Source organism: Saccoglossus kowalevskii, chromosome 4, assembly GCF_978046115.1.
Source record: "Saccoglossus kowalevskii chromosome 4, keSacKowa6.1, whole genome shotgun sequence".
Classification (NCBI taxonomy): Eukaryota; Metazoa; Hemichordata; class Enteropneusta; family Harrimaniidae; genus Saccoglossus; species Saccoglossus kowalevskii.
The window spans coordinates 19,421,501-19,437,626 of record NC_140644.1 but is presented as its reverse complement, the minus strand read 5'-3'; the positions used below and the strand labels follow the sequence as shown (position 1 = coordinate 19,437,626).

The 16,126-nt window shown below is 34.0% G+C and overlaps 1 protein-coding gene across 1 annotated transcript in view; it reads left to right on the top strand.

Moving 5' to 3' along the window:
• The window catches only part of LOC100375810 (cytoplasmic dynein 2 heavy chain 1-like), a 65,787-nt gene that overhangs the window by 37,209 nt on the left and 12,452 nt on the right, over nt 1-16,126 (top strand). Inside the window, exons 42-60 of the mRNA XM_085497917.1 lie at nt 46-190; nt 702-975; nt 1,130-1,273; nt 1,802-2,034; nt 2,759-2,981; nt 3,387-3,529; nt 4,018-4,260; nt 5,287-5,424; nt 5,633-5,907; nt 6,432-6,555; nt 7,419-7,540; nt 7,873-8,086; nt 8,632-8,883; nt 9,653-9,673; nt 11,566-11,664; nt 12,222-12,345; nt 13,325-13,488; nt 14,050-14,169; nt 14,729-14,863. Of these exons, the coding sequence (XP_085354043.1) occupies nt 46-190; nt 702-975; nt 1,130-1,273; nt 1,802-2,034; nt 2,759-2,981; nt 3,387-3,529; nt 4,018-4,260; nt 5,287-5,424; nt 5,633-5,907; nt 6,432-6,555; nt 7,419-7,540; nt 7,873-8,086; nt 8,632-8,883; nt 9,653-9,673; nt 11,566-11,664; nt 12,222-12,345; nt 13,325-13,488; nt 14,050-14,169; nt 14,729-14,863 (3,193 nt within the window). The remainder of the gene's footprint in view (nt 1-45; nt 191-701; nt 976-1,129; nt 1,274-1,801; nt 2,035-2,758; nt 2,982-3,386; nt 3,530-4,017; nt 4,261-5,286; nt 5,425-5,632; nt 5,908-6,431; nt 6,556-7,418; nt 7,541-7,872; nt 8,087-8,631; nt 8,884-9,652; nt 9,674-11,565; nt 11,665-12,221; nt 12,346-13,324; nt 13,489-14,049; nt 14,170-14,728; nt 14,864-16,126) is intronic.

Here is a 16,126-nt window from a genome sequence, read left to right as displayed (position 1 = left end):
AATCTGTATCAAGCTTCCTAAAATAGTTGTTTTTGTCTTGAACAGTTACACAGATATTGATCAACTTCAGTCGATCTATGGTGCGTATTTGACACCTGTCCTGCATCGTAGTCTGCAATCACATCCTGTTTGGGCATCATCAGCTAAAGTACATCAATTGGCTGGCTCCATGGTTCAAGTATACGAACAGGTAAATCAGAAATTTCTAAACTTAACATTTTTCTGTAGTTTATGATTGCCATGGTATCAAATCATGGCTATGTTTTAGATGTGTTGTTGTGAATTGTGAAGTAGTATGCCCTCCAATAAAACTACATGTAATATGATTCTTCACCGATGCACTAAGATTTTTTGTGATGCAACTCGTTATGCTTATTACTAACACAACAGAAACTCATACTGCAATGTAATGATTGTGAAAAATACATCTTTAGGTAATGAATGAATTCATACTTTATAAACATGCAAGAGTAAAAACAGAGAAACAGTTTAGTTTGTGTCTTCAAGGTTTTCTACAGCCACATGCAACATGCAATCTTAATTTTTTCCTAATACCTCTCTCCTTGGCTGTAACCAAGCTGATTTTTGATTTTGATTTTATTTTGATTTGAGATTCCTATAAAATCAGGGCACATTAAATCCATGTATAAAGAATTTACCCTCAGTCATATGACTTATTGTTACTTTAATTTAATTTACAGACTCGACACAAGTTCTCAGTTGATGACTACAGTCATTATCTATTCACTCCTCGTGATTTGTCACTGTGGGTTCTGAGTCTACTGAGGTATGATCTGAATGCATCTGCATCTGAGAGCAGCAGTGATCATGTGTTAGAAATATGGGCGTATGAAGCAAGGAGACTGTTCCGCGACAGACTAGTTGGCACCGATGGTCTTGCAAAGTTTGACAATATCCTGATGGGTGTATTGCAGTCTGATTGGAGTGCTGGCCACTTGCTGGATAGGCTAGAAGGTGAAAATAACTGCATTGCACCGTTTGTGTTCGCAAATGTTCATACAAACGAGTGATTTTCAGTGACTTGTTTTTTCACATATTTTTTTGCATTCATGAATTGATTACCTAAGTACTGGTAGTAATTTGTTCAATTCTATTTTCTGATTGTTAGCTGCTTTCTATGTGACATGGGGAGCCAGAGCTGACAGTGGGCTATCAGCACCAGGTGCACCATTACCACCCAATGGTAAACCACTAGGAAAACTGAATAAAGATGATCTTAGAGAGGTGATCAATAAAGGATTGGTACAGTATGGTAAGAATAATATCCTAGATATACTAAAAAAACATTTGTAGTAGAATTTCCAATAGAAGGGCATTAAAAGCAATAATATATGCATATACTGAATTCTGAACCAGAAATAGATGGCTTGTTTTAACCATAGACATTTCTAATAAACTAAAATAATTCATTGCATGGATTAGTGGAACAAATTTCAACCAATCAAAAGGAAAATTGGGCATGCGTCCTGATAAAACCAACGAGGATGGTGTGATTGAACCATCTTTAAAATGAGAACCAACAAATTATAATTTGTATGTCGTAGTAATAATGTTATGCCGTGCTTTAATAGTACTGTAATAGAACTTTCCCAATTCCACCTTCGGGAGAATTTCCACCAAATTCCACCATATCTCTCATGCCAACAAATTCATTTTATGATTATTTTATAAATATTTTATGCAATAACACTTCTATAAATTGCAGTACTCTGACATTGTTGTTTTTATTTCACACTTCCTTGTGCAATTAAGGATTGATTTCTGTTCCTTGTCATTACAGGTCGTGAGAACAGAGAACTGGACATCATCTTGTTCAGAGAGACCCTTGACTTCATGGCTAGAGTTGACCGTGTTCTAACACTTCCCGGTGGTTCACTGTTGATGGCTGGTAGGAGTGGTGTTGGTCGACGTACTGCCGTAACTGTTGCTTCATACATGCACCGTATGCAGTTGTTTACACCAAAGATTGGCAGAGGATATGCAGTTAAACATTTTAAGAATGATCTTAAGACAGTAAGTCAAATAAATCAGATTTTATATTCAAATATATATCTACTTCTTTCTCTCTGTTGACTTTATTACTCAAATATCTAATTCTTAATTTAGTCAATTGACTAAAAGTCGAGTAGTGAGGACAAATAAGGTAAAATTAATATAAGGTTATTACGAGGATACCTCAAAGTATGCACAAAGACAGTATAACGATAGTATCGACCGATGTGAAGGCGTGCTGTCTAAGTGCATACTTTGAGGTATCCTCATAATAACCTTATTATTATACATCTTTTCCTTCCAAGGATACATCATGGGAATGTCGAAATCCAAAAAATTTAGAACAGAATCAGTGAACTTCTTTGTGTGGAGTCCGGTCAAACCCTGTTGGCAGCTGTGTTTGTTTTTATTATTAGAAGACGCTTATGCGCATAATCATTTTATATTTGGAATTCAAATTTCCTAATATAGTGGAATGGAAATATCCCCTAAAATACCGCAAAATTACGGCACGCTGTAACTTATGGCATTACAGTGACAGATGTATATTTAATATAATAGTGAATAATATTTATCTTTCTATCCCTGCTCTCAAGTGATTGGGTATAGCATACTGTTATGCTGCTACACTGATGTAGGGTAAATTAATAAATAACATCTAGAAATACAATGCCATGCATATTGCTGTTACTTAGTGTGATGCCACCAGACACACCGTAGAACACTGACTCTCCCTCCATTCTAGGTGATGCAGCTTACTGGTGTTGAAGGAGAACAAGTGGTCTTACTACTAGAGGATCACCAGTTTGTAGAACAACAGTTTTTAGAGTTAATTAACAGTCTGCTAGCTGCTGGTGAGGTACCTGGCTTGTACACACCTGAAGAGCTGGAACCCTTGCTGTCACCACTCCGTGACCAAGCATCAGAAATGGGTTTTAGGGGCACATTGATAAACTATTTCGCTTCACGTGAGTATAATTAATGCTATATTTATGCTCTTGCACATGTATGTGTGGCAGTATCAGAAATATATACTGTAAAAGACTTTATTTTTGCTTGGAATTAATTTTCACTATATTTGCTGAAGGAATGGTTCAGTGAAAATGAAATCCAGTTTATATACATTTTTTCCTATAATTTAAATTCAACTCGTCAAAAATCAGTGAAAATAAATTTCATCCAAAACACCCAAAAAGTTTTTTCAACGAAAATTATTTTCAGCTAAAATAAATTATTTTACAGTACATGTACATGTAGAAATGCTTTATATCATTATAGTGAGAATAAATATGGTTACATCCAGTCATTGAATCATTGATTTTGAAGGTCAATAATGAAAATCTAGTGACCTCTAAAGTTTAATTTCTCTGTAGGTGTGCAGACAAACCTCCATATTGTGCTAGTAATGGATAGTTCAAACACCAAATTTTCAGTCAATTGTGAAAGCAATCCATCATTCTATAAGAAATGTTCAGTACAGTGGATGGACAGCTGGAGTAGAGAGAGCATGCTTAAGGTGGGTGGTAACTTTATACAACTATTGTCTTTAAGTTGCATCATGTGAAACGAATATATTGAAATGAGGTCTAGTGTCCAGTGAACGTTTTGAATATTTCTTTTAAAAAAATGTGTTTCTGGTGATCATTATTGTTCTGTGATAAAGAATTGTACATGTATTACAGACTTGTGGCGGGTACAAAAATTGTTTTGGGGCATGGTTGAGCAAACATTTAAAGAAGCTGTATTTTATCAATTCAGCAGCGAAAATCTGGCAACCACAACTGATGAAAACAAGGGTTTTAAAACCTTCTAAAAACTGTGCTTTGGGCTAGTTGTTGAGACTTTGAAACAGTACTGTTTTATTGACTTTAGCTGTTTTCATCGGCTCTTTGACCAGAGTTCCATAGCATCTCGCGCAGAGCCCATAGAAATACATGGTACAGTGGTGCGTGTCTCCCTGAGAATGTTTTTAAGACATTTTTCTCTTTTTTAAAATCATTTCAGATTCCTAAGATCTTACTAACTCGTGCACCAAAGGTAGAAGGTGCATCTCTGGCCAGCAAAGATAAACAGCGTAAGCGTAAACTATCCGGTGGTGATGAACTACTCAAGAACTTTCTACAGATTCATGAATCAAGTGGGAGGATTATGTCGACTCCACGTCGTTACATGACGTTCCTTTGTACATACATGTCTGTGTATGGGAATAAGAAACAACATGTTGAAAAAAGACAGCACCATTTACAGGTAGGAAAACGAATCACTAGATTTTATAGGCCTTTGCAAAGCTCCAAAGGCTGAAATATGGAAGTGTGGTTATTCTAATTCTGGTTGCTAACCGATTGTATGCCTGTTAATGTGTGAAGACGGTTGCATACACATAAATCCTGATTACCGGTACCGGTAATTAACATTTAGCCATTTGTTTGCCATCATTGTTACATAAACATAAGTTATTTTCACAATTTTGCTTTCAATTTGACTATTTTTCAAAAAAATCTTGCAAGATAAATTTGGCATACATATTAAATTGCAGACAAAAAAACAGGTTTTCGATCTTGGTTTTCTGGAACTCTTGTACGAGGTGTTAACTGATTAGTGACATTTTTGTGAACATTCTTGTTTTTTTAAATTTTTTTTTGTGCCAGGCGACAGTTCCGGACATTAAGTGTCACTGTTGTCTCTCCTGACTTTTTTTTTTTATGTGCAAATTGCAAGTGCTAGTGACGACACATAGTGCATTTTGCCACAGAAGTCATATTCATGTTTGGGACTACATGACAGGGCTGTGTGGCCATCTCTCTGTCAAATGTTGTTCAAGGTCCATTATATAGTCAAATCTCAAGTTATTAAAACTAAAATGTTAAAAATAATATGGGATTAAATGTTATATCATAATTTTTGTATGAAAATGATGTTCAGGTCAATGAGTGGTACAAAATGTTTGTGCCAACAAATTTATTTTTTGTTTGCAGAATATGAGATCTTGTCTCAAGCCATAGTGATTATTAAGTTTAATTCTACTGGTTTACACTACTATACTGCATTAATAAAGAGCCCTAATATCCGGGATTTGTTGAACGAAAGTATACCCATGTTAAGGCATAGCGCCCTCACATGGCCAAGTGATACACATGTAGTGTGTCAGTCGTAGAGGTCATACTCACCCATCTAATTAGTTGTTGAGTTTCAAAAAAAATAAAACAATATCATTTTATGATTTCATAAAATGACTATGGTATCTGATGAGGGTAAAATTGTTTTATATGTCAGGCTGGGTTATCCAAACTGAATGAAGCATCTGCTTTAGTGGAAGAACTGAAGAGTAAAGCCGCCCAGCAGAGTTTGTTACTAGCCCAGAAACAAGAAGAAGCTGATACAGCACTGGGTGAGATCACTACTAGTATGCAGGTAAGAAAATGACAAGATGCATGTGTGATGTCCCACACTACAGATATGAGTACAGGAAAATATAACCACACCATCATACTAATTGGAAACTATATTTGTTTGGGTTTACTACCCATTACAAAAATACCATTGTTATGCACTTGTGATATCTGTGATAAAATAATGTGAATTTTAGACATTTAACTTTGAATGATTTGGTTTCTCACAGAATGCCAGTGAACAAAAAAGTGAGATGGAAACACTGAAAGCTAAGACTGCAGAAGAGAATGTAAAACTAGAGAAGAGAAAGAAAGCCATCGATATTGAATTATCTGAAATTGAACCATTAGTGAGAGAAGCTAAACAGGCTGTGGGTAACATCAAATCAGAAAGTCTGAGTGAAATCCGGGCACTGCGTGCACCACCTGATGTGATTAGAGATATTCTAGAGGGCGTACTCAGACTAATGGGCATCTTGGATACATCATGGAACAGTATGAGAAGGTATAATTTAATTGACCATTAAGTATGGGGCTGTGGATAATTTGTACATGCCCACAGCAAACATAATCTTTTTGTTTAGGTGAGGGGGACAAGGGTTATTTCAATTACACTATGTGCGAAAATTACATTGTATTGTTTACATAGTTTTTACAATTCTTTTGCACTTGCAAACTTTTGTTTACAGGGGGTGAAGCATGCTTGATGACAAGATTTACTTTTGCTGTACTCTAAAATGCTCACTAGATCAAGTGGAGAATTTTATTACTTACATGTCTGATTTGATGATACTGTAGAATACTTTATTTTTGCTTGGAATTTATTTTCGCTATTTTCGCTGAATGGATGATTCCGTGAAAATAAAATCCAGCGAATATACTTTTTTTCCTATATTTCACATTAAATTCATCAAAAATCAGTGAAAATAAGTTCCATACAAAACGCCCAAAAAGCCTTTTCAGCGAAAATTAATTCCAGCGAAAATAAAGTATTCCACAGTATTAAATTGCGTCATCATCTATTTGCAGCTTTTTAGCAAAAAGAGGTGTGAAGGAAGAAATCTCCACTTTTGATGCTCGTAAAATAACTCCAGATATTCGAGAGGGATGCGAGGACTTGCTGCAGAAGAGAGGGAGTTCCTTTGAAGCAAAGGTGATTAAAGCATCATTTGTAATTATGATAAATAGCTGCAGCCATCTGTTTAAAATTGGTATGAATATACTAAAAAATCTTATTAAACATCAACATGTAAATCTGTGTAAACCTGAAACCAGTGTAAAAATGAAAACTTTTTTGAACCAGTGGAAATGCGTAAAAATGAAAACCTGTTCGAACCAGTAGAAATGTGTAAAAATGAAAAACTGTTTGAACCAGTGGAAATGCGTAAAAATGAAAACCTGTTTTGGCCAAATCGTGTGTACCTGAATCATATGTCTAACCCAAACTATAAATCTTTTTACTGTAGACTTGCTTATATGCACATTGTATATATGCTATGGTATAGACATCACTGTAAATCACTATTACTTTGACTGCTGTTAACTACTGTTATTAATCCACTTCTGGTCAATATACGGATATTGACTTGAAAAAAGTTACAGCCTATTTTGAAGAAAACGATTGATACATGTAGCTTGTCACTAATGGAATATTTTTACCTTCGATTTCTATGGTGGATATGTTATGCCATTTCACAAATTGTAACCTAGTACATTACGTATATATCGTAACTAAGGGGATACTTTTCATATCCTGAATAATTTTTAAAAGTGACAGAAAATGCTATTTTGTTTCAAATTAACATTCTTTTCTATGTAATAGTTCCAAACATATTGGTCAATTTACTGTACTAGATACAGTACTGTAACACCCTGCAGATCGCTGTTATCACAGATATATTGCTCCACAGGTGTACCTAATAAACCAGTGGTCATTGTCATATAATATTTGACAAACTTTTCCAAAAATCAAAAAGGCAACTACATTAATAATGGTTTTACTGTTTTAATTCACAGAATGCCAAACGTGCCAGTGCTGCCGCTGCGCCATTGGCTTCCTGGGTTAGAGCTAATGTCAAGTACTCCTATGTATTAGAAAAGATTGAACCTCTAGAGACGGAACAAAATCAGCTCAGAAAGTAAGAGTTTCCATTACTCCTCAATTGATTAGCTTTCTGATGATTACATTGTATCCTGTGTATAGCCATTGCCTCTTCAATGTTGTCAATCTTTTTGTTATTTGCTTTGTCATGCATAGACTTTGTCCCCATCATATTGTCAATGCATTTTTCTGTCAAAATGGTTTGCAAAGAACAGAAATTACATTATAAGAAAAGAAAAAAATATTATGTGAATACCAGATTAAGGTTGAAATTATATACATGTACATGTATGTTTCCAGTCAAAACAATTAAACTTTGTAATTGCTCATGTTTACAAAATGTCATTTTATTTTCCATGATGCATATAGGAATCTGCAGAAAGCAATGTCTAGAATGGAGAAACTCCAGAAAGGTCTAGATGAAGTGGATAGGAAGGTATCGGAACTGAGAAATAAATTTGAGAAACGTACAACGGAAGCTGCCAAGTTGAAATTAGACTTAGATAAAGCCCAGGATACTATACAGAGTGCGGAGACGCTGGTTGGGAAGTTAGAAGGTGAACATCAACGCTGGAATGAGCAGGTATGGAGTTACTCAGTATATGGGAGGTTTTCACGGCTGAACACACTCCAGTGGTGTTTCAATTATTTGTAGTTGAACTTATTTCTTAAGTTATACAAATGTGTGGAGGAAAAAGAATGCATTTCTACATGGAATTCCTATCATATGAATGTAGCACCACTACTAGGTAATGTACTATCTTTCTTTAATATTTGAGATTTCACTATAAATATTGTTGGAGTACAGTACAATCTGTATTAGAAGTAACATTTCTAATAGAAGCCACACCCATTCTTATTGAATAGTTGAGAACCAAAAATTCACCATTTCTCATATGTTGTAGATGCTCTCTATCATGCGTATCCCTTTATTGCATTAACTTCTAATACTAGTGCAAATTTTAAAGTACTTGTCCCAGTCTCATTCCTCGGGAGGATTTATACAAATTGTTTATAATTTGAGAGATGATTTTGGAAGGTTTAAATGATGATCAGGGACTTATACCAGAAACTCCCTTCAGCAATGAGTAAATTCACAGTGGTGGTTGTTTATACTGTGTTCATTAGGTTAAGGAGTTAGCAGAAGAACTAAAGACCCTGCCAAAGCGTGCTCTTCTAGCTTCTGGCTTCATCACTTACCTGTCATCAGAACCGGAGGACATCCGACGCAATAAACTGTTACTGTGGATGGAGTACACAGGTCTGAATCAGTTTGATTTGAGACGATTCATGAGCACAGAGAGTGAGCAGTTGATATGGAAAAGTGAAGGATTACCGGGTGATGAGTTGTCAATGGAGAATGCCATGGTTATATTGCAGGTGAGGAAGTAATTGCATGCATGTAATAATAAATCAGACAATGCTACTCCATGTGTACTCCAGCTTTGTTGTCTTATCTCATCTATGCTAATAACTTAACATATCAAAGTGGCAATTGACAAATAAATGCATTTTTTCGCAAACAGGTACAAATGTGGCATAAATCATAAAATTTCAGATGCTTAAGCTTGTCTTTATTTTAAAAAACGATGTTAATATACTTTGCTTAGAAAACAACTATTCTCCTCATCAAGTTATAAATCATCCAGCTCCCTTCCTCATTTAAAACCCTGTGCAGTAATAACAACCAGCTTAATGTTGCATGTTATCTACAATATATAATTTAATATTTTAATTTGTATTGCTGTACATTCCATATCTGCTTGCTGTTTTTTTATATCTTTGGATTAGTTTTGTATATACCTTATTAATTGTCTTAATAAGTAGCTCAACATGAACATAATTAAAATTCTTTGCATGTATTATATATATAACAAAAATAATTTCAAAGCATGGCAATCACTGCATTAACATTGCTTCATTTATCTGCTTTATAATACCGGTAAACATCGTGTCCTCAATACTAATCTCTAACTTCCAAACATGTATTTCCTTTTTTTCTCCTCATTGTTAATTGGCGATGGGTTTTTATTAAATTCATTGCATGTGGGAAAACATATTAATTTATGTCCCATGTACATGTGTTTGCATCTGTGACTGTGATAATGACGATGATGATGATCATGGTAACTGTACTTGGTTTTAACAGATTAATGAGCTTCAAGTTGGGGTAAGACAAAAACGTGGTATAATATATATATCTATATATTATATATTTATTTATATATTATAGTATAAATGTGTTGCTGTGTGGGCTTTCTCTGCAAGTCATTCTTTTATTGTCTCTTCTTCCAAATATCTTCATCATCAAAGTCATCCACTAGTACACACCAGTGGAGAATCTCACTGTTACATGTGTTTATGTCAGTAAGCCACTTTCCCTGAAATGGAGATTATCTCTACAGTAGAAGTTCTTTCGATTAGTATCCATTACAGTGCTTCATTTTTTTGGAGAAATTTCCCAATATATTTTTTAGGTGTGAACAAATTAGATTAAAATATTGAGAGAATATCTGCCAATTGGTAGATTGTTTTTGAACATTGATAACCCATCCTTAAAATGAATATAAAGTTTTTGTTGGGCTGTTCTAAAAATGCACGTACCTCATAAATTGCTCATTGTTTGGTTGTCAAAAAATATTGAGTCAATGTCTCCTGATTGGAACCTACCTGTACATTTGCGATAGTCTCCGTTTTGGGAGAGAGTGCCTTGCTGTATGTATTTCGGCCACTGTTCTCTTTTTTAGCTTTTGTTTTTATGATCAATAAAATTTTACTGCAGCCATTATGAAATGTTTCTGAATCAGTAGATCCACAAGTTAAATATTTGTTTTATGTGTGGATGGTTAATTGTGTTTCAATTTAAGTGAAAATGCCTCTCCTTATGTGTAATCCATGAATGTTGCAGCCAAGCTTTGGAACTTGTGTGAATATAGCCTACCCTGTTTGTACTGCCTGTCTGGCTTAATAGTTGCTGTAGTAGTTTACTGTAAAGTGAAACTCAAGAAGTAATAAATGCAATAATTCACTAGATGAGAATGTATGTGATGTTTCACTATACATCTATGCACGGGCAGATTCAGATTGGTACTCTGAGTACCGCCCAATGGTGAAATATTTGTCATGCCAATTTGAATTCTGGCAATCTTCTACCGACCAGGCGTAAGTGGGCGTATCCCTGGATCTGCTACTGATATGCCACTCCTCTAGTGCTTAGCTACAGTGCTAGTACCCGGTAATATTCCATTACCTATTCAGATTTATGTAAATTATAAATGTAATAAAACAGATATTATGGGATATTATAAGCACTTTGAAGGATAATATATGTTAATTGTCTAATTTTAAAAGTGATAAATTTCCCATAATCATATCATAATCATGATGATACAATGTTTTCATTAACCAATTAAATCTATGGTCAATAGATAACAGATATTACTAGCACCATAACTAAGCATTTAGAGAAGCAGTGCGATTTACTCTACAGAATCATATCCCTTGGACAAATTCCTAAAAAAGTGAAAAATGTCAGTATATTGTACCCTCAAATCAGTACAATGTACTGGGTTAACCAAATCATCGCACGTTTGAAAGACTTGTAAAAATGAAACATGATATGAAAACAAAAACAGCATAAATAAAGACTTGGCTATTTGTGACATTGATTGACCATTTATTGCTATAAAATTCTGTATGCCAGTGCTGTCATTAGTTTTATTTAAAAATATAGTTGGAGGAATATATATTGGAGAAAAATAATACTGTGCCATGTTCTCTCAGAATCATTAACAACATTCACTACTATAACAAATCAACAGATTTTCGGTTAACAATAAAATTTAAATATTTAATAATAGTCCTGCTTCCCATAGTTGAGTGGAAATAATTGATTATACCACAGCATCATGTATAAAGTATATTTTCTTTCTGACCATTCTCATCAAATTGATTCTGCTTTAACAAATTATTAAGTCTGCGCTATATATCAATGCATGTTTTAAACCTCCTCTTCAATCTGCTGAAGAGAAACAAAATTTATGATCTCAATTTGATTTTCAGAGTTCACTTCGACCCTTCTTAATTGATCCATCATCCAGAGCTACTGAGTGGTTGAAATCTCATTTAAAAGAATCCAGACTAGAGGTTGTTAATCAGCAGGTGAGTCTTCATGATTCGAAAATAGCTACCGTACCACCTCAGTTTATTTATGACACTTATATTATTTTTAGCTCCACTGTCACCAAAGATGACTGAGTGGAGCTATCACCTTTGAACTTCTATCATTGTTTAATTAGTCCAATTCAGGCGAAATCCTAAAATGATTGATCTCTGCATCCATATGTGCGTCTGTTTTTCCGTCCATCTGTCTGTATTCTGCCATATCTTGCGCTTTGGTCGATCAAGTTTAAACTTCACATTTACATCAGACATTATATGCACTTGCATTTGTTTTATGATTCAATTCAAATTGCTCCAATGGAAAGATTCTGTTTAAACTTTGTACATACATGTATGTTGAGCGTGATGGGACCTTAATGCACATCATTATATTTTCTAATAATTGGGTTCGAAATGGCCGTTTTGTTTAAAAGAATGCCATTCCATATTTTTCATATTCAACATGCCTGGACCAATCAAAGTTCAAATAACAGATACATGATGATAAACACACTTAAAGGGCAAGGCTTCACTACTTTCACTATGTTTTCTTTTAGGATGCTAATTTCACAACATCATTAGAGTTAGCTGTGCGTTTTGGAAAAACTTTGATCATTCAGGAAATGGATGGTATTGAACCAATTTTGTATCCCATTCTTAGAGGAGATCTGATCAGTCAAGGTACGTTTCATGTCAACTGTTGTAGAACCTTGGATACTGCATGTACATGGAATACTTTGAATTATTTTAGCCAAACAAAAACCAGCAAATTAGGTTGATATGAGTGATATTATCACTGATCAGAATAAACCACATGACTGTGCAATTAATGTTAACCCTTTTGAATGCCATATTTTTTCAAACCAAAATTTTGCGACATATGCAACATTTTGCCTATTTTAAAGTATTTTTTCATAATTTTCGATCATCAGGTGGATATAATTTTCTAGATCAAAATTTTGAAAAAAATCTGTGAAAAAAAAAACACGTTTTTTTTTACCTCTGTTGACTTTGTCGAGCAAAGCTTATCATATGAGTGATTGTCCGTCGGCGTCTGTCGTCCATGTCAACTTTTTCGACTTCTTCTTGAAAACTACAAGCCTGAATGCTTTGATGTATATGTACCTTGGGTAGACTTCTCTTAGATTTGTTCATTTCATGATGATATCTTCAATTCTCTAATTTTGGTGAATATTTTTGGTAATTTTTGGTAAAAAGTGATATTTTCGACTTCTTGTTAAAAACCACAACTCTGATTGCTTTGATATTATATATATATAGGTACTACATGTTAACCACTCTCAAATTTGTTCATTTCGTGATGATATTTTCAATTCTCTAATTTTGATGAATATTTTTGTCATTTTTGATAAAAAGTGATATTTTCGACTTCTTGTTAAAAACCACAATCATTTATGGTGAAAAATGATCTTTTTGAATTCTTGTTGAAAACAGCAAGTCCCATTGCATTGATACTATACATATTGTTCATTTACTAATGATATCTTCTGTTCTTTAATTGAAATGTGCATTACTAACAGCGGAGCTATCTCAGCCGAGAGATTGCTTGTTCATTTTGTGAATGGTGATGAAAGTTGACTTTGTTGCTCAAAAAATTAATATAGTACACATGTTATTTCTTTCCTCCACTGTTCCACAGGACCCAGGTATGTTGTGCAGATTGGTGAGAAAGTGATTGATTATAATGAAGATTTCCGTCTCTTTATGACGACCCGTAATCCAACACCAGAAATTCCTCCAGATGCTTCATCTATTGTATCTGAAGTCAACTTTACAACCACTAGAGCTGGCCTCACAGGACAGGTTAGTTAACAAAAACCATATGTGTCTGTACTCAGAGTGGATATCTTGTGCAAATCCACATGTGTGTATCAGTGGTGAGTTCAAGCTACATGGTAACTTATGCATTGTTTTATTGGGTTCAGTATCGTGAATAACTTTAAAATTTGATTTTGCCAAGATCGTAGACAATTGCAAATCAGTCTACCAAACCCAATATCTCAGGCTAGACTCTAATTCATACTGCTGAGTAAACAGTTGGTTCCAGGAATCAAATTCAGAACCACCATGATGCAAGATGGACATACTAACTGCTTGACAGTCCTTCAGGTTACTGTAGTGTTATTATGCACAAACAAAGCATTTTGAAATTAAATATATTCTGTATGTTGCTATTGCTTCTGCATCAATATTTTAAAGCTGTGTATTTACATTTTAATGATAGAAACATCCCAAAAAAGTATTCATTTAGTGTTATAAGAGAAACCTGTTTGGACACCAAAAGCAAAGAGCTCATAATGTTCAGTTAAGACAATGTTTTATTGTAACGAAAGTAGGGTTTAAATTGTTATTTTTGTTTCCTAGCTTTTAGCAACAACCATTCAACATGAAAAACCTGAACTGGAAGTCCGCAAAACTGAGTTACTGAGAACTGAGGAAGAATTGAAGATACAGTTGGCACAACTAGAGGAGTCGTTGTTACAAGTAAGATTTACAAACTCAAAATGACATTGAACATTCATTGAGAAAATCTACTGGAAAACCATTTATTTTCGCTTGCATTTAATTTCACTATTTTGATGCTTTTAGTATACTCACTGGGTTTTATGCAGGGAAACAATGAGTGCTATTGTTATTTTACATCATCACATGGATTTAATTTTAGTTGATATTACTTCCCAACAAAAATAGCAGTGTTAATAAGATATTATTGTATATTATGATATACTGTAGAATACTTTATTTTCTCTGAAGGGATGATTTCGTGAAAATAAAATCCAACGAATATACTTTTTTTCCTATGTTTCCCATTAAACTCATCAAAAATCAGTGAAAATAAATTCCATACAAAATGCCCAAAAAGCCCTTTCAGCGAAAATTAATTCCAGCGAAAATAAAGTATTCCACAGTATATTAGCTATTATTGGTCCTATGAATGCTGTAATTACAAAGTTAAACAGATTTTTAGTTTTATTTATTATTTTTACAAATAATATATCAAATGCACAATTTCAATATTTCTCTTTTTTTCTTCTCTTCACAGAAACTTGCCCAAGCTGAAGGTAATATACTGGAGAACAAAGATTTGATTGAGTCCTTAAACAAGACAAAGGCAAGCAGTATGACTATTGCTGAATCTCTGACCGAGTCAGTGAGACTGCAGTCATCATTAGACCAGGTAAAGTGGTGAACTAGCAAAGATATATGTATTCACATTCATCATTAAAAATAAAAATATAAAATGCTCTTATTAAATGGTCATTTTCTTTTCTATTTTATTTTTTCAATAAATGTTTAAGGGACAAAACAGCTGTATTGTAAAACTAGCTAAAACAAGTGACAATTTATATATGTAGAATAAAATTCAAACATATTTTCATACTAAACATTTGAGTACATTCTCTACTATAAGAGAAACAAATTACTTATTAAGGTCTCAAGTCACCCAGGAACTGTGATGGAACAATTGTGTCCCATTTATTTATTCATGATATCAATGTGTCAAAATCAAAAATTATCATTTTCAACAAGCAAGGTAAAATATTAAGTAAGTTCAGATTTCAAATCAATAGCCAAAAATTGGAAAACGTCTCATCATACTCCTACCTTGGTGTTAAAATCAATGCTACTGGTAAACTGAACAGAGCTCAAGAAGACCTTAGTCACAGAGCAATGAAGGCACTTTTTAAACTAAAACAATTACTCTATGCAGACCCAAATATTCCAATCAAAACACATCTGAAATTGTTTGATGCTATGGTTAAACCAATTTTACTCTACTGTAGCGAAATCTGGGCAAGCGATATTATTAATATGCACTCAACAGACTTGTTTAAACAATCCTTGCCTATGGAAAAATTACATCACAAAATGTGCAAGTACCTACTACAAGTAAACTGTAAAGCCACAAACTTGGCATGTTTACTTGAACTGGGAAGATATCCACTTATCATCTCAAGCATCAAACGTATGATTAACTACTGGCTGAAAATAAAACATATGGATGAAACCACTCTGATCTCTGAGGCCTACAAACTTGGCACCAATTTGGACAAAGAAAACGTCAGTAATTGGACCACAGGCATAAAAAAATTACTGAACCTTTTAGAAATTAGTGATGTTTGCGAAAAAACCAGTATTATCCCATTAGCTACAAAAAAACTAAAAACTATGTTTGAGAAACACTGCACAGAAACAATGCATAATGACAATAAAGGCACTAATCACAAAAATAAACTTCGTACCTACAGACAGCTGAAAACTGATTTTGCACTTGAAAAATACCTTGAAATTATTAAAAACCCCATCCACAGATCATCTATGACTAAACTGAGGATAAGTGCCCACATACTTCAGATTGAAGTTGGGCGATATCACAACATAGATGTCTTAAATAGAACATGCCCTGTCTGTGACTCCAATGAAATTGAAGATGAAGAAC